This window comes from Cupressus sempervirens, chromosome 4, assembly GCF_028749045.1.
Source record: "Cupressus sempervirens isolate cs-2001-9-10 chromosome 4, ASM2874904v1, whole genome shotgun sequence".
NCBI classification, from domain to species: Eukaryota; Viridiplantae; Streptophyta; class Pinopsida; order Cupressales; family Cupressaceae; genus Cupressus; species Cupressus sempervirens.
The window spans coordinates 302,682,612-302,702,790 of record NC_143121.1 but is presented as its reverse complement, the minus strand read 5'-3'; the positions used below and the strand labels follow the sequence as shown (position 1 = coordinate 302,702,790).

At 33.3% G+C, this 20,179-nt stretch overlaps 1 protein-coding gene across 1 annotated transcript; it reads right to left on the bottom strand.

Moving 5' to 3' along the window:
- Nucleotides 1–722: 722 nt before the first annotated feature.
- Nucleotides 723–4,772, bottom strand: LOC149561209 (uncharacterized). The gene has a single exon (XM_089827757.1). The coding sequence runs from the start codon at nucleotides 4,770–4,772 to the stop codon at nucleotides 723–725; it is 4,050 nt and encodes a 1,349-aa protein (XP_089683883.1).
- Between the last annotated feature and the right edge of the window lie 15,407 nt (nucleotides 4,773–20,179).

Sequence of the window (20,179 nt, the reverse complement as noted above, 5' to 3'; positions counted from 1 at the left end):
AAAAAATTTGGACTTTTTAACAAGGATTACAAATCTGTTGGACATTTTAGGATTTGAAAAATGGTCATAAAGGCATAAACTGACATTAGAGCAAATAAATTTGATATAGAATGGTTATACAGAAAAGATATGATCTTAATAATGACATCTGTTTAATCCTATGTTTTTCATAATTGAATACAAGTAAGATTACAAAGAATAAGAGCTACAAGAAATAGGTGAAACTATACAAAAACAAGTATCTTGAACTCTTAATGGTTACAATAGGCCAGTGGCTGGTATTACAAAGGAGAAACACTGCACACCCATATGACAGCTGTTCTGAATTTGTTGAAGCCGTGTCAGAAGTCTTTCTCTTGGACAAATCTAGAAGCTGTGACAACAAAAAAATAACTTCAAAGATTCAGAATAAAACATTAAGATATTATTTAATTGTTGGAGGAGTACATCTGACTTTCTAAATATGACTTTAAATATATTGTGTTAGAGAATTAACAATAACATCATTATGTTATAATTGTGCTAAACCTTTGAAATATAGCTTTGCTAACTGTGATTAATGTGCTATTAATGTACTAGTTCTGTCTGTAACACCAACCATCACCTTCTTATTACTTTTCTTATAAAAAACAATAACATCATTATGCAAACCAATACTCACAAACATTAACATTTCTTTTCAATTCCACTTATGATGAAAATAAGTGGAAAATGATGTCATTTCATAAGCTGCCTGTTGGAGATATAAGTTCAGCTCCATTACCAAGCATATTGGCATACCTCAGCATATACTTTTCAATGTCTTTAAAAAACCCAACAACCTGCAACATGTTAGGGCGCTTGGTAGGATCCTCAAGAGTACATAAAGAAGCCATGTGGAGAATTTGGATCATTTGGTCCTTCCATGGTCCAATATGTGAGAGGAGAGGATCCAAGACCTCTGTTGCTTGACCTTTCTGAATCATCCGCTGAACCCAACAAATCAGATTCCCATCTTCAGTCTCCTCAAACGTGGCTCCAATGGGTTCCTTCCCCGTCAACAACTCCATCAGAATCACTCCAAAACTATACACATCACCTTTGGTAGTTGATCTGAAAGACTGGCCATACTCTGGAGGGATATATCCAAGGGTTCCTGCTAAATTTGTGGTAACATGAGTTTCATAATCACTGATAAGGCGAGCCAATCCAAAATCTGCAAGTTTAGCTTCAAAGTTGGAATCCAAAAGTATGTTGCTACACTTTAAATCTCTATGGATGATGTGGGGGGTTAAGCCATGGTGAAGGAAAGCAAGGCCACTCGCTGCTCCCATGCCTATTTTGAAACGTTTGGGCCAATCAAGGACCTCCATTGCACCAGCTCTGTTTCTTATCCATCTATCAAGGCTTCCATTTTCCATCAAGTCGTAGATTAGAAGTTTCTCCCCACTCAAGGAACATGAACAATATCCCACCATTGGAACAAGATTCATGTGCTTGATTTTGCCCAAGGTCCCCATTTCTGCTAGAAATTCCCTCTCACCTTGTATTGTATCCTTTCCAAGTCTTTTTATAGCCACTGTCCTTCCACTAAGAAAAGTGGCTTTGTAAACTGTACCAAAGCCACCTTCTCCAATGATGTTGGTCTTGGAAAAATTGTTTGTGATGTGGAGTATATCCTCCAATTGAAAGCGAATAAAAGGCCTCTCAAATGTGGCTAGATTTATGCTCAGAGGCTCTCTTGACCTGCTCATGCTTCTCCTTATCCAAAAGCTATTGTCAGATTTAATAACAGGAATCAGTCTTAACTTATCAGTGACATCGGTCAAAGCTAATGGCTTCTGTTGGGATAATTTAACTTGTCTGAATAGACCATAAACAAATAAAAGCATAAGAAATGTGATTCCTATCATGACTCCAACAATTGAGTCAGTTCTGATCCTAATGGACCTGCCCTTGCAACTTTGGGCGATGATGTTTCCACAGAGAGCCTTGTTTCTTTGAAAAGATAATGCACTAAGATTATTGCATCCAGCACCATCAGGAATATCTCCTTCTAGTGCATTGTCTGAGAGATTGAGGAAACTGAGCTTCATAAGATCACATAATTCATTTGGGATCCTTCCCATGAGGTGATTGTCAGAAAAGTCCAGGTATGTAATAGCTAACAAACTACCGAGCTCTGAAGATATGTTTCCCGTCAATTCGTTGCTGTGTAGATCCAGATATTCGAGACCAAGAAGAGTAAACAAAGAATGCGGAATTTCTCCACTGAATGAATTTGAGCTCATATTCAATGTGGCAATATTATTCAGAGTCTGTGAGAACAACCCAACAAGGCTGCCATTGAGCTTGTTCTGTTGCACATATAAGCCCCTGAGGCCTACCAAGTTTGCTAGGGTTTGAGGCAATCCCCCATACAACTCATTGTTGCTAACATCAAAGTAAGAAAGACGAACCAACTTTCCAATTGAATGAGGAATCTGACCATATAACCTGTTACTACTAAGATTCAGTTTAAATAATCCAGTCAACTCTCCAAGCTCCTCAGGAATCATGCCGGTGAGTTGATTATTGCCCAAGGCAATGCGTTGAAGCATTTTGCATAAGCTAATCTCCACTGAGATTTCACCTACCAAATTATTGTAAGACAAATCCAGATTTACTAGGTTTGTAAGGCCACTGAGGGAACTTGGTATTCTTCCTGAAAGTTGGTTGTTATTAAGAAGCAACTCGACTATAATAGTGCAATTGCCAAGTACTTCAGGTATGGGCCCTGAAAGTTGATTCCAAGACAGATCAAACATTCCTCGGTGTTGTTTGTAGCTGCTAGATGGGATTGTGTGCTGCTGAAAGCTCAGCGAAATCTCAAGAGGAATGTGACCTGAAAGATAATTATGAGAAAGCACTAAAATCTCCAGTTGCGCTAGTTTTCCTATAGCAATGGGGATTGGTCCGCTTAGATGATTGGATCCAAGGTTCAGAGTTGATAAACCAGTACACTCAAATAACTCGGAGGGAATGTGGTCATCCAAACAATTACCATTCAAAGAAAGTATTGACAAGAGTGCCAATTTTCCAATCTCTTTTGGTATTTCTCCTTGTAACATATTCCCATCAAGAATTAAATGTTTCAATGTCCTGGCATTACCCACTTCAGGAGGCAGATGGCCTTCAAGTAAGTTGTGCTCAGCAGTGAATTCCACGAGGGTTGTTGAATTCCATATCTCATCAGGTATTGTACCACTGAAATTGTTGAAATCTAGGTTCAAAACCTTGATAAAAAGCTTCCCCAAGTATGAAGGAATTCTCCCTCTAATCTGATTTCGCGCCAAGCTCAAGCTTGTCAAATTGCTACAATTGATAAATGTAGTGTCAAGATTCCCCTCAAACAAATTGACCTCCAAATTAATGACCGAAAGCATCCTTGCATTGCAAAGCTCTGAAGGAATGTAGCCTGTCAATTGATTGTGGGCCAGTTCCAATTGGGTTAATGAAGAGCAATTCCCGATCTCTGGAGGAATATGTCCGATAAATTGATTTGAAGAAAGCAGAATTTTCTCAACTCTCTTCCATCTTCCTAACCAAGATGGTAGATGCCCACTTAATTCATTCATCTCTAAAGAAAATGATTCAACAAAGTTTAGATCCGCAAGAGTTTCAGGAAGAGAACCTGTGAGAGAATTTGATGATAAACCAATCACAACTAGATTTTTACATCGAGCAAGCTCTGCAGGAATTGATCCATTCAGTTCAGCATTTGCGAGGCCCAAAAATGTAAGATTTTGGAGTTTAGCAATGAATTTTGGGATGGAACAAGATAAAGGATTATTTGATAGTTCCAGTTTTTCTAAACTTCTCAACATTCCAATTTCTTCAGGGATGGGTCCTTGAAGCAAACAAGAAGGTGATTCAAGGCTTACCAGATTCACAAGATTGCCTATTTCTGATGGCAGGGGACCAGATATACTGTTGAATCCCAAGCTGAATTCTACCAATTTAAGCATACCTCCAATCTCTGGAGGAATCCTTCCTGAAAGAGAGTTATTATTTATCCTCAAATACTGCAAATTCTTGAGCTTACCAACTTCAGGAGGAAGATCTCCGTACAGAGACCCCTCACTAATGTCAAGCATTGAGAGTTCTGTCAAATTACCAAACTGCGGCGGTATTGGACCTATCAATTTGTTCCCTCCCAGCTGAAGGGATTCCAAAGCCAACAAATTTGCAAGCTCGATAGGGATTTCTCCTTTGAAGAAATTATAGCTCAAATCTAGGACTTTTAGGCCCACAAGAGAACCCAAATCAGGAATTATTGTGCCAGTAAAACCATTTCTGCCCAGTACTAGTTCTTCAAGGTTTATAAGATCCTTTACATTAGAATCAATAGTCCCTGATAACCTGTTCCCACTGAGATCCAACACCTTAAGATTTTTAAGCTTCCATAGCTCAGATGGTATTCTGCCATGAAGCATGTTGCTCGAAAGATTCAAAGTCTTTAACCCCTGAATAAATCCAAGATTTGGGGATATCTTCCCTTGCAAACCTGATTTGGCAAGAAAAAGAGATACCACATCGCCTCCCTTACATTTTACTCCTTCCCATTCACAATGTGAAGAATTCATGATCCAATCAGCAATTGCATCTGACTTTTCCAGGCCATTTCTGAACTCCATCAGCGCCTGAAAATCCATGTTTGCAGTAGATGTGCTAGCGATTAACACAAACAAAAACCAAACCATCTTGTAAAATTTACAAAAGTTCAGTTTAGGAGAATCAAAATGGCTCAACATACTAAGAATCCAGTAGGAATATCGTCAACCTGGTTTTTCAAGGAATTCGATTAGCTTTGTCAGAATAGATGTTCTTAACCAATATAGCACTGGCTATGAACTGCTCCAAGCAGACCAATCCAAACTCTGACTGACATCATATATTGAAATTCAATTAGCTATAAACATTCAACATAGCCAAAAAAATAAAATAAAATGCGGATGGGGCTATCCTCCCTACAAGCTGTATTGATTGATTGGTGGTGGTGTTCTTTATTCACACATAGATGTAAAAAATATAGTGATTACCATCTATAAAATCTAATTCAAACTCCTAGGTAATGAAGTATTTTTTTTTGTAATGAGGAATTCTGACTATTACATAATTATCTATAAAAATATTCACTCAATCACATACACTACCTAACTGGATCTCTTGGGTAATGTAATATTCTTTTTTAGTAAATGAGGAACACTAACTATTACATATTACAACTCCTGGGTAATGTAATATTATTTTTTGTAAATAAGAAACACTAACTATTACATAATTATCTATAAAAATATTCACTCAATCACTATACTTTTAACATTTACGTGTTTAATTGAAGAACTATTTTTTCTAGTAAATGAAAAAGTTTGACTATTACATTCTCAATTAATTATAATTGTTTGTGAATAAAAAGTATGACTATTCCATGATTATTAATTTAAAATTATTAACTAATTACTATATTTTTAACATTTACAAGTAATATACTATATTTTAGTAAACTATTGCATAATTATTATTATTATTTTTTTATCAATCTATTACTATGTTTTAACATTTAAGCCTACAATATATGGAACTCCTTTTTTCTTTATGAAAAACGCTATCACATAATTATTAATAGAAACATTTGATCAGACAAATATCACATTTGTAACACTCAGCTCTACCATATGTGCAGTTATAAGGCAATGTGTTATTTTTTCTTAAATGAATAAGTGACATGGTTCTTAATAAATTTTTAATCAATCAATTAAAAGTGATTATTTTCTGAAAAAAGGGGGAGCACAAAAAGTGGTCCTAGTTTTTGTAATAAAATAAAGCATAGTTTCTAGTGTGTGGGGAGTCAAATAGATCAATTTTGCCCACACTAGAGGTAGGGTGATAGTAGAGATCGATCTTAAGGAGAAGTTAAGATTGATTCTCCCATTGTCGGTTAAGATCACCCCCACTTCAACATTTTCTTTAAACAGAGCTCCCCCTAAAATGTTAATGTTTTTTTTGAATTTTTTTTGTTCACATCAATGAGAAGTTAGCTAACACCACATAGTTTATCTCACATTTTCCAGATGATTATTTGATGAATATATTATTTTTTACAATTTTTTTAAGTTGATACAACTTAGAAAATTTGAAATTTGTCTACTCTCCCTAGAAATCATTGAAAGCTAATAAAAAATTAGAAATTAGAAATTCTTGTTTTTAAGTGTAAAATAGAGTCTAGTTTCTAGAAAAGTAACTTAATTACATTCAATGAGCAAGCCAAAATCTAAACTAAAAATTCTTATACATTCATTTTTGTTAAAAATTGGACACACTTAAAAGAATAAATTAGAAATGGAAAGTTTATCATAATAAGAATTCAAACTAAACTATATGGTTAGATAAATAACAAAGAAATCTAGAACATTATGTCATCTGATTTTGTTGTTGTTGAGCCATATGCAACCCCAAAAAGGACCACACCACACACACATAAATATGATTTTGTTTTTGCATATTTACTAGAAAATACATCTCAGACCTATTTGAATCCTAAAAGCATTTAGGTTTGATGCCCAAGGAAAATCCAAGCCTTAGACTAGGTTGATCTCAATGTAGTTAAAATAATGCCCTATATATATACACACGCACATACATACATACATATATATATATATACATACATACGTATACATACATACATACATATATATACATACATACATATATGTATGTATGTATGTATATTTATGTATGTATATATATACATATATACATACATATATATACATATACATCTGTATACATATACATATATATACATATACATATACATATATATGTATGTATGTATGTATGTATGTATGTATATATATACATATACATACATACATAGATATATATGTATATGTATACAGATGTATATGTATATAGATGTATATGTATACATATGTATATATACATGTATACATATATGTATATATATATATACATACATAAATATATATATATATATATATATATATATATATACATAAATATATATATACATATATATGTATACATATGTATATATATACATACGTACATACATACATATGTATGTATGTACATATGTATATAATATATACATATCTACATACATACATATGTATGTATGTATATATGTATATATACATATATATACATATATATATATATATGTATATATATATGTATGTATATATACATACATATATATACACATATATGTATATATACATACATATATATACACATATATGTATATATACATACATATATATACACATATATGTATATATACATACATACATATATATATATATATATATATATATATATATATATATATATATATATATATATATATATATATGTATGTATGTATGTATGTATGTATGTATGTATGTATGTATGTATGTATGTATGTATGTCATACAATTGTTCATTTGATGCAATATTTGTAAGAATAAAAGATTTCTATTGCAAAACTGTAAGAGTTTGATACACCTTTGATAATGATATTATTGTGTCAAGTTAGACTCAAATGCACTGTATGTCCCTTATATAGTTCCACTAGTACAAAAAACAACAATATGTGTGCTTGGTCTAGTTAATCAGATAGGAAACTAAAGATATTTACTCTTGCTCATAGATTGGACATCCTCAACTAGTAACCAATTGACCTTTTAGGCTCATTGTTATGTCAAACTACGGATGAAAACTTGACATAGTATCTACAAATTATATGATCTAAACTTGGATAATTTCCATAATTTATACTATGAGAGTGAAATACTTAGAAAACTAACTATTGAATTTCAATTCTATTCTGAAACTTGGAATTGGAAACATCTATACTATTGAAAGAAATTTAAATACACATAGGATTCTAACTTGCCTGTCTATGCCACAAGAACGACCACTAGTACCGTGTGGCTACAAGAATAATAAATTACTAGACTACTCATAACAAAATAGAAAAGGAATTAACAGTGTTCGCTCACCAAGTGGCCCCCCTTACAAGAGTGGACAAGAAACGTACTCAAGAAATACTAATGGAGATCAACACCTTCATTATATTCATTCTCAAGACATTAAGATTACAATTTAAAATAAAACTATTGTACTAACTATTGTTTTAAAGAATACAATCAACTTCTTGTTTGAGTACTAACTAACTAAAAGACATTCAATTGACAACTTTTTATAGAAGACTACTTGAAACTAACTCCCTAAATTTGAGGTCCTTTAAGAAACAAGGATATAACACAAGTCTTTTAACAAGTTTTATAATAATTGATATATTTCCTAATTGCAATGAATGATTCTTCCTCTAAACATCTTAATGATTCTTCCTCTAAACATATTAACTAGAAACATAGCTCATCGTGACATTGGATTCATGCAAAGATAGTCACTTACTATTTTGACCAAGCTACTAGATAACATATCTCAACTAACTTCCTTTCTTTGAATGTAGTTGCTTGAATTTGTCAACTCCATTTTTTTTGGTGCTTCTATGTTTCTCTTGACTTGCTCCTCAAAATATTAGTAATATATGCAAAATTTCAAAACATGTATCCATCCTCATTAATTCATAGAAAATATTTTAAATATACTAACTAACTCTTGCATAGGTAAGACATCTGGCTGTAGGAAAACCTACCCAATAATACTTAGGAGAAAATATAACAAATCCATTCATACACGTACCATTTGATCATCTTTATCTATTACCACAAGTACTATCCATAATATTAAAGTTCATAGTATCAAACCATAAGTATAAGCAATATAAAAGTTTATACAAAAATTTCTTAAAAAGGTCTTCCTAGGAAATAGAAAAAAAATGCTTAAACTAACATAAAACTAAGGTAATATGAGCCTTTAATTGGACTCATCATTCCCCCCAACTTAAGTTTTTTCTAGACCTCCAACAACAATATTATTCCCGACTCTAGTCATCATCCCAAAGTCAGCTGGAATGCTCTAATCGACACCTCATTCAACAAAGCTCCAATAGTAACCCTTGGTTACCCTCAACTATTCTCATCTCCTTACCTCTCTTGTCATATCATGGTTATTGACACTTTCATTTACTCCAAGGAGTGAAGAGGTGAGTAGTGGAGGTTGAAATCTCAAGGGAGTTTAGAAGCTTGTTCCATTAGTATGTACCATGGTGCCCTTCTACTAGCCATGATGAAAGTTTTGGGAGAATGTGGCTCCTTGATCTATAAGTCTTCTGGAAACCTGATCCACCTTTAAGTGATTGGGCCCATATCCTTCTATACTTCATGCATTTCCATTTTCTCATACTTCATGTAAGTAGATTCCCTAAGAGGATAAATCTATTGGCTACCTACATTAGTTTTAGTTACCTTTAACCAATCATAATAATAATTCATGGCATCTCTGGTCTCATGTTTGATAGATAGAGGGATATCATGTTCTTCCTATCTATAAGGCCTAGCTTGAATTTCTCTATTCAATTCATTTTTTAACCAGAACATATTTGCACATAATTGAACATCCCCTACATACATGAGTCAATTCCACTCTCTATTGTCTATAATTGCATGATTATGTAGGTAAAGTTTACATAAAAAAATTTAATGGCTACAAGAGAGAATTTTAAAGCATCAAAAATTTCATGTGGTGTTTGTAGGAATGGATTAAGGTCCTGAACAATTCTAGTCATCTTGAAATTTAAAAAATGCTCCTTAGGGTATAGGGCATAAACATGTGTTGGTAGTCTACACTACATCAATTCAGGTATCATTGTGGTAATTCATGTGACCTTGTCCTTCAACACAATTATCTCATTCTCTTTCTCAAGTATTTTTTGGGATTTATCATCAATGACCTTTTGCAATTTCCTCTTTTCATCCTTCCATATTTCCCTTTCTATAAGCATCTATTGATATAACTCAAGACATATTGTTAATGGTGTAGATTGATGTAGGAGCATCTTGGGTCAATGAGAAATCTTGCATCACCAAAAACTATTTCTTTCTTTCTTCACTAGTTTTTTGTTCATGGAGTGGCCATTGTTTCTTAGAGTTTTTGGTTGTGTGCAATCAATATCTTGTTGAGGATCCATTTTTAGTCCTTACCCTAAGAGCGGAAAAGTTGATGTGTCATATGCTTTGAGTTTCGTGTCATTCTTCTGATCTCTTTATTCTACATTTTTCATCTAGCGAGGCATGTTATTTATTTTGGCACAATCCCCTATCACAACGTGGCGTCTTGCATGGTTGGGAGCTGACTCATTAATCATATTTGGACCTTCCTTCAAGAGCGCATGAAAAATTGATTCCCATTACTAGGGTTATGACTCACACCTTCAAGGAAGGACATATATTTTAATTAATGCTTGACTAGCTAACTTGTGGTCTAATTGGCTATTTACAATTTGGATTTGTTGTAGGAAAGTAGTAGATTGGTAGTAATAAAATTTTGGGGATAAGAAGAAAATGGAAGAAGAAGAAGAAAATATTTCAGCTCTATACTTGTAAACATTTTGTACTGACCACAGCTTGGAAGGCATCACAAATGGGCATATTGAATATTGTTACATATATTTTATCATGCTCGTTGTGTAATCAACCAGTAAACTTGTGAATTTCATTGGCTCTTTGGCTGTAATTTTGTGTTTTCTTCCATGTGTACTCTTGGCAGGTTGTTAGTTGATTGCTTCTATTCTCTATCAGGCCCTGCATCAGGTGGTATTAGAGGAAGATTTCTTTCCTTGTGATTTTGGACCGTGGAAAATATTAGTTGGATTAGTTGTAGGGAGATAGATTTGAAATCTGACCTATAAATAGAAAAAGGTTATGACCTTCCAAGAACTATTGTCAAGATGGTTCAAAGTAGAGGAAATGTAGATAATGTTATAATGGACATGTTGAGGTAGTTTGCAATGAGACTTGAAGTTGTTGAGATAGCCGAAAGAAGAGGTGAACATCTTGAGGATGTTAGTGATGATAAAGAAGTAATGCCAAATCCTAGCCCTGAATTTGAAGTGGAACAAGATGAGGAAAGGCTTTTGAGAGATTTGTCTAGGCCAAACTCTAGACCTATTGTTGAAGTTGATTGCTATGATGGAAGACTTGAGACTAATGTAGTATAGGATTGGATCTCAAAGATGGTACTTTGAGTATGAAAGTACCCTTGATTACAAGAAGGTTAAGATAGAAGTCACCAAGTTGAAGGATTATGCTTCACTTTGGTGGGATCATTTACATATTTAAAGACAAAAAAGAGGAAATAAAAGATCAATACTTGGGAAATGATGATGTTCCTTCCTACAAATTACTAGGTTAATTTGTCAAGAAGAATGAATGAGACAAAAAGGCATGAGTGTAAAGGAATACACTAAGGAGTTATACAGATTGGATATCAATTCTACACTTGTGGATGATGAAATTGAGAAGGTGGCCAAATACTTGAATGGATTACGGACCTCAATCCAAGATGAGATCAGATATGTTAAGATGGATAGTGTGGAAGAAGCATATCAATATTCCTTGAACGATGAAGAAAGGTTGGTGAAGAAACATGATCAAAGTCAAAGAGGAATCAGTGGAAGATTTCAAAGAAGTTAAGGTGGAACCTATGGAGGAGGTAGCAGATCTAAAAATGCAATACAAGATAAGGGAAAGCTAGAATGGAAAGAAGAACTTGTTGTGAAGAGAGGTAATTATGCTAGAGGTATATATACTGGTTACTCTAGGAATAATAATGGTGGTAAAAGAGAAGAAAGGTCTTGGTTCAAGGGTACTTAGTTCAAGTGTGGAGATGAAGGACACAAAGCCTTTGAATATAGTAATTCTGGCAAGAAGATTAGAGGAAGAAGCATAAATACTTTGTCTTGTGAAGAAGTTTCTGAAATGCCTAATGAATTAAAATAATCTGATTTCCACAATTGATTTATAATATAAATTTATTTTTGGACTTGATTGTGTAAGTTTTTTAGCATCAAAGTTTCAAATCACACTCTATGACTGATCATCACACCTAATGAACCTAAGCATGGTGAGAACTTGATCTTGAGAAAAATCTTGTGGAATGAGGAAACTGATGAAGAACTTGATTTGAGAAGAATTTTATTCAAGCCTATGTGTAAGATCACTAGAAAATGTTGCAAAGTAATTATTGATAGTGGAAGTTCAGATAACCTGGAATTCAAGGAGCTAGTTAACAAGTTGTAATTGTAGAGGTTGAAGCATCCTAATCCTTATCATATTGCTTGGATCTAGAAGGAGCATAAATTACTTGTAAATGAACAATGCCTTGTCAAGTTCAAAATTGGGAATTATTATGATGAAGTCTTGTGTGATATTATGCACATGGATTCCTATCATATTCTATTTGGTTGATGCTAGACTAAATCAATATACTATTTGGGTTGATGGGAAGAAAAAACTAATGAGAATCATTGTACTATAGTAAGAGTATGTTTGATTGAAGGTAATTAGATTCTTACAGATGTAAAGTAGTAGAATGTTTATTTTGCTTTGATTTCTAAAGAGACTACAAAATAAGATGAACATGAGCATGCACCTAAGATTGAATTTTTTCTATCCGAGTTTCAAGACATTATGTTTGATAATTTACTTGATGGTTTACCTCTTGTGAGAAGTATTAAACATTGTATGGATTTAATCCCTAGAGCTAGTTTTCCTAATAAATTACTATATAGATTGACACCTACTAAAAATGTTGAATTGAATAGACAAGTGAAAGAACATCTTGAAAAGGGTCTGATTAGAGAAATTTTGAGTCCTTGTGTTGTACTTATTGTATTTGCACCTAAGGAGAATGGAGAATAGAGAATGTGCACTGATTCTAGAGCTATAAACAAGATAACAGTGAAGCACAGGTTTCCCTTTCCTAGGATGGATGACATAATGGATTTTTTGAGTGGAGAAAAGTATTCTACAGAGATTGATTTTAAAGTGGCTATCATCATATCAAAATCAGAGAAGGGGATTAATGGAAAACTTCTTTTAAGAAGAATAAAAGGTTTATATGATGGTTATGCCTTTTGGTTTAATTAATGCACCTAGTACTTTCATGGGAATGATGAATGAGGTTTTGAAGAAATTCTTGGGTAAGTTTATGATTGTATATCTTGATGACATTCTGATATTCAGTAAGACTAAAGAATAACACCTTGAGAATATTAGACAAGTACTACAGAGATTGAAGGAAGAAAAAATGTTGATCAATTGGAAGAAATGTTTTTTTATGAAGGAAGAGATTTTGTATCTTGGTTTTGTGATTTCACCTAATGGTTTGAAGACAAATCTTGAAATGGTAAAATTTATTCTTGATTGGCCTAGACTTGAGAATATTGGAGAATTTAGATCATTTAATGCTATGACAAAAACAATGAGAGGATATAAATAGGATTTCAAGTGGACACATGGAGCACACAAGAGTTTGAAACATTGAAATAGAGGGTTGCAAAATTACTTATACTTTCTTTGCCTAATTATAGTAAAGTTTTCCAAGTGGACTATGATGCTAGTGGAAACTCCATTGGATTTTCTTTTAGTCAAGAAGGAAGACTTGTAGATTTCTATAGTGAGAAGTTGAATGGTGCTAAGAATAGATATTCAGTTTATGGTTAGGAATTCTATGCTATTGTTCAAGTTATGAAGAAGTGGAGACAATTTTTGATGCCAAAAGATTTTTTGTTATACACTGACCACAAAGCCTTATAGTATTTGGGAAGTTAGAACAAGTTGAATTAGAGACATGTGAAGTGGGTAGATTATTTTTAAAAACTTTTCCTTTGTGTTGAAACATAAGAGTAGACAACCAAATAAAGTTGTTGATTCTTTGAGTAGAAGAAGCAATTTGTTGATAGAAATGAGAATTGAGGTACTTGGTTTTAATGATTTGAAGCATTTGTATGAATCCGATCTTGATTTTGTAGAACCTTGGAAAGCTTGTAAGAAACAAATAATGAGTGAGTAGAATAAGTGGGCTGATTATTTTATTTAGGAAGACATGTTGTTCAAAGGAATTCAATTATGCATACTTAGAGGATCTATGAGGGAAAATATCATGAAAGAGATGCTAGAAAGGATAGGGTTGCCAGTGCACCAAAAGATTGAACTGTCTATGCCCGATACAACCAATAGTCTTATAGAACTATTGTTGGAGGTTAAACCATGTCACAAATCCTGCGAGAGACACTAGCCTACTTCCAAAAATCCCCCTCCCAACATCCTGCAAGATTCAAGACTATGACCAAGCTCAAATACAAATTTTTAGAAAGGACAGGGTTGTCATTGCACAAAAAGATCAACTCGTCAATGCTCAATGCAACCAATAGTCTTATAGAACCACATGAAGCAGCTAAGCCATGTCGTGAATCCTGTGAGAGACACTGGCCCATTGTCAACAAGAGAAACATAATGGAGGACTTGCTAGACATTTTGGGATTGATAAAATAGTGAAGTGTATTTCTGATAGGTATTTTTGGCCTCAAATTTATAAAGATGTGCATAAAATGGTTAGAAGTTGTAGAATTTGTCTGACAACAAAAGGAACTAGTTAGAAGTTGGAATTGTATTCACCATTGGTTGTGCCAATTAAGCCTTGGGAAGATATCAGTATGGATTTTTTTCTTGGTTTTCCTAGAATGTAGAGAGGTAATGATTTTATTTTGGTAGTGGTTCACATATTTTTAAAAATGGCTCATTTTATACCTTGTGAAAAGACATCTGATGCAGTACATGTGGCTAGATTATTCTTTAAGGAAATAGTAAGATTGCCTGGGTTTCCTAGCACTATTATTTCAGACAGAGATACTAAGTTTACTGGTAATTTATGGAGGATACTTTGGAAGAAATTGGATATGAAGTTGAAGTTCATTTCTACATTTCATCTACACACAGGTGGAAAAATTGAGGTTGTGAATAAAAGTTTGGGTAACTTGCTAAGATGTTTGGTTTAGGATAATCTTGCTAATTGGGATTTGATTCTAGTAGAAGCAGAGTTCACATATAAAAAATTTGTGTATAGAAGTACCAAGAAGACACCTTTTGAGATTGTTAATGGATTGAATCCTAAAAAAACTACTGAATTGAGAGATTTCATGAAGACTTTGCATGAGGAAGTAAAGAAGAACATGGAGGATAGTAACCTTGCATATAAATAGAGAGAACATAAAGGAAGGAGACATAAATCTTATGAGGTTGGAGATGAAGTAATGGTCCATTTGAAGAAAAAAAGATTTCCAATTGGTACCTATAGTAAGCTAAACATGGAGAAGTTTGGTCCTTATAATATCCTAAGGAGGTTTGATAGTGGAAATGCTTTTAAAGTTGAATTACTAGAAGACATGGATATTTCACATATACTCAATATTGGAGACATCCTTCAATAATTTGAAGCAAACGAGAAATTAAAAGATAACCTAGATTATCCCAAGAAGAAGGTTGAAATCATTAAGGTTTTGGATAGCAATGTAAGTAAGAGTACCAAAGGAAAAGACTACATGGAATACCTTGTTTAGTGGAAAGATAAACCAGTTGAAGATATTTCATGGATAACACAAGCTAAGTTGGATTCTTATTATTTGGGCCAGAGCATCAGGATTTCTTAATGAGGACATTAGCTCTTACTTACCCTATGTGTTTGATATAGGAGGATCTTGGGTCAATGAGAAATCTTGCCTCACCCAAATATATTTATTTCTTTTTGTACCACTTTATTGTTCATGAATTAGTCATTGTTGCTTAGATTTTTGTGTTGTGTGAAGCCAATATCTTGTTGAGGATATATTTTAATTCCTTACCCTAAGAGCAAAAATATTGGTGTATTATATGCTTTGAGTTATGCATCATTATTAATGGTCTTTTTTCTTGTAGTTTTCATCTAGCAAGGTATGAATTTATTTTGGTGTTGTTTCCTACCATGACTTGGAATCTTGTATAGTTGGGAGTTGACTCCTTGATTGTGTTTGGAACTTCCATCAAGAGTGCATAAATAATTGATACCCATTAATGGGGTCATGGCCCATAACTCCAAGGAATGACCTATCTTGTCATTAATGCATGACTAGTCAACTTGTTGTCTAGATAGTTATTTAAGACTTGGTTTTTTTGTAAGAAAGTAGTAGATTGGTAGTCGTGGAGGGGTAAAATGGGACCAATCACCCTAACACATTTAGAAGGGAAAAGACCAAGATCCACCCATTGTATTATATTTGATTGATTAAAAAAGGAAGTACCAATGCAAAACCCTAATGCAAAAGGGATGAATAACTTAGATTTAATTCCCTCTCACCTCCATCTTAAGAGGGTATAAGCAAGAATATATGAAATATAGAGATCATATATAAAGACGTGACAAAATGATGAAGTATATATAAATGAAAGTGAGGAAGATGAAATTCCTTGTGAGATACAAACATGAGAACAAGCTATCAAAAGTGTATTGCCTCTCCCATTTGATTTCTATAAGTCATCCTAATGGATGCTATCTTGATGATCTTTCTTTGTGAGTGATCTTGATTGGGACCCATGAGTGGTCAATGCCCTCGAGGTGATTTATTTATGTTAATGTATCATTTGGATTAATTTATGCTTGTGCCAATTGATGAGATTATGATGTATTTGGTGGTTTTATTAAGGTTTGTGCTAGAAGTTACCTAGATTGATGTGGGATCATGATGTTGTTATGTGATTATCCTGAGATGTGAATAGTGGTTGCACTATGTATTATTTGTCCTATTGCACTTGACTAGGTTTCTACAAAAATGTTTACACATGTGTTTGACTATGTTGACTTATGTGTTTATTGTGCCTTAATTATTTTTGAGTAACTAGTTATTATTTCCATTCTTAAATGCTTAGAATAATTGGAAATGAGCTATCCATATTAGATATATGAAATTATATGCTACAATTATTTACCTTTTTTATTTTAGTAATTAATGCAAAATGAGCTATTTAAATGAAATTAATTAGATGCTTTAATCACGTAATTTACATATTTGTTTCTTCAGCTATGATATATTGTGCATCTACACTTGATTGTGTTTGTTTAGTGTGAAGGACTTATATCCCTAACAATGACACATGGAGTTAGTGACTAGACTATTTATGTTGAGTCAATATCATCCCTATATGGGTGATGCATATTTTATTATTATTTTAATCCTCCAGTTATTGGTAAATCCATATTCATAATGCATTATGTGATTAGACCTGTGAGTGTGTCTGTGCATTTAGGACTCTGTGGTTGTGAAAAGATTAAATTAAATTCTATTTTAATGGCATAGATGGATTTTAATTATTGATTTAGTCTTCATTTTATTGCCAATTTTTCGTAGTTGAATTCCAAGCAATTAGAATTGCCTAATTTATTTGGGTTAAGGGGCCAGTTGGTTATTAAGTTTATTTAATAACCTAATTTATATTTCATTTTGTAAAAAGTGCTTATATTGGCTAAAATGGAGTTTATTCTCAATTCTCATGTTGGAAATTTAGGATTTTGGAGCAATTCCTCCAAAACCCTCTTATGACCATTTGGAGATTTATTCATTGTGAGAGCTATGCTCATGGGATCATCATGAGGATAGGCTCATTGGAGTTAGAGGGGGAAACTCCTTCTTTGCTAAGCATTTCATTGTTGTTGGTGGTCACATCATTTTGTGGTGTCCATTCTTATTTTAGCCCCTTTGGCTGCAAGGTAGGTCTCTCATTTTATTGTTTTGGATTTGTTTTAGTTCCTATTTTTTTATAGTAATTTGATTGGATGTTGAGAACTAGTGTCCCCCTTCATTTTGGTATGCTAGTTCTACCCAGTTGGGAATGTATGAATATTTTAGTATTTTTGGAGATTTTAGTTTGAAGTTTTGAGTTTTTATGTTGGCCATTTTTGCATATGAGATTAGAACTCAATTTTTATTTAATTTTTGGGAGTTTGGAAAGCATTTGGATAATGGGTTTTAGTTTCATCAATTTTTGACAATGTTGATTTTTGAGCAATTTTTACATTGCCTCATTTTGCATGCCACCTAGTTTTCTTGGGTATTTATTGGAATTTTTCTTGGTTGTGGAATTGGAATGTATATTAGGTTTCTAATTAGGCCATAGTTTTCCTTTGCATCATTAAGATTTATGTAGAATCCATACTGTAAGATTTAGGCTGGTTGTGTAAATTCATGATGTTTGAGTGTGTTGTTGCCTCATTTGGATTCATGTCAAATCCATAGTCCTTCATATAGGTCAGTTGAGCAAGACTATTATTTTTATAATTTGTTACGTTTTACATTGATATTGCTTGATTATTTTGTGAAGTTGGTTGTGCCAACACACAAGCATGTGTGCATGTGTATGATAGGATCTTGGGAGACCCAAACTCTCAGATATAGGCCAATTGAGGGATTGTTCATTTGGGGGTTGGGTTGGGAAATTTCATTTCTTACATGAACTCATCATGTGATGACCATGGGTATGTAGGGTAGGTAGTGGAGTGGCTTTTCTTGTGTACCCCAGCTTGGAGATGACCAACAAGGTAACATGGAGAGGTTCTCATGAGTGAAAACTAATTTAACTAATGGCTAAATAAAATGAAAGATAAAATTATGGAATACCTTCCCTCGTGAAGGAGTTGATCAAATTTGTGTGTTTGGCCTCCTAAGGGAGTTGATCAAAGGCACAATATTTGGCCACCTGCGGGAGTTGATCAAAGATACATTTTGAGTCTGGATTCCTGAGGGAGTTGGTCAAAGGATTAAAGTACTTGCGTTACTTGATGAAAAGTAATGACACTCCACTTGAGTCCCTATATAGTTATCCTAAGTGGATATGACTAGTGACTTGATGTATTGCATTGTCTTCATAATCATATAGATGTTGGTATCATGTTCTTGTTTTGCATGTGTCTTAGCCTTGGGTGATTGTCCTATGTGATTGTGATTAGATCATTATCTCCATGAGAAAGGTGGATGTGGGCCTATAGGTGTACCTATACCACTACTAGGGACTGATGTACAAAGATGGTTTACACCTAGTTTGAGGTCAAAATTAGATGTTCACTTGGTACTTGAGTGTATTTAGAGTATTTTCTCTTTTGATTTATGTTACTTTGGATGCATTTCATATCATGTTTCAATGATTATTAATATGTTAATTGATTTGTTATTTTATAATGATGATTTTATCTTATTGCTTTGAGGATCTTTCTTACCATTGCTTTGGTTTAGTGATGCTATTAGTAGATTAACATTTTGGATGTACTTTTGTCTTATGATGTTATACGATGGTTCTTCGTAAGAAGATCTCATGAGAAAACTCCAATTATATTATTTCCAAATTGAGATTCATGCTCAGGGGTATGGTTAGGCCCCTTGAGATCTCATGATGCCATTATGGTAAGGAGGAAACAAGCACAATTATATTGAGTTGGTTATATCATGTTTAGTAATAATATCTTATAGTTCTTTATTCCTTATTATTATGACTTTTATTACATTCATGCTTGGCTTATGATGTTATAGTTTAGATGGGTAGATGCATTTTATTCTTCATTCTCATATACTAGGGTTATTTTATCTCCTTTCATGCATTCAAGTGATTAATCCTTGACTTTTGTGGTTTTGGCACTCCCTGGTGTGGATTTTATAACCCTACTTTTCCTCTTAGTTGGCCAATTGGCCTTATGTTCTAAATAGGGTGAAATTTGTTTAGTATGGTGTGATACTGGTAAAGTATCACACTACAATAGTAAAAAGTATCGTATGATACTAACAAAGTATAATATGAGTACTATATGAAATATAGTATGATATTGGTAAAGTATCGTATGACTACTATATTAATTATCATACAATAGTGGTAAAAGTATTGCATAGAGTCTTGAGGAAGACCTACTCGACCAAGCAACGGGTACTTTTCAACTTATTCGATGTGTTCTTGAAAGTGTTTTGGATATCCATTTGGAATTTATTTCTTCCTATAGTTAAGGGATATATAAAAAATAAGTTGGCATTCTCTTCTTCCTTCTTCTTTCTTATACTTAAGATATATATTATATATACAATGATTCATTGGCAGTATTTTAGACTGTCTTATTTCAGGAGTTCAGGATTTAGACTTAGCCTTATTTTAGTACTGCTATTGACAAA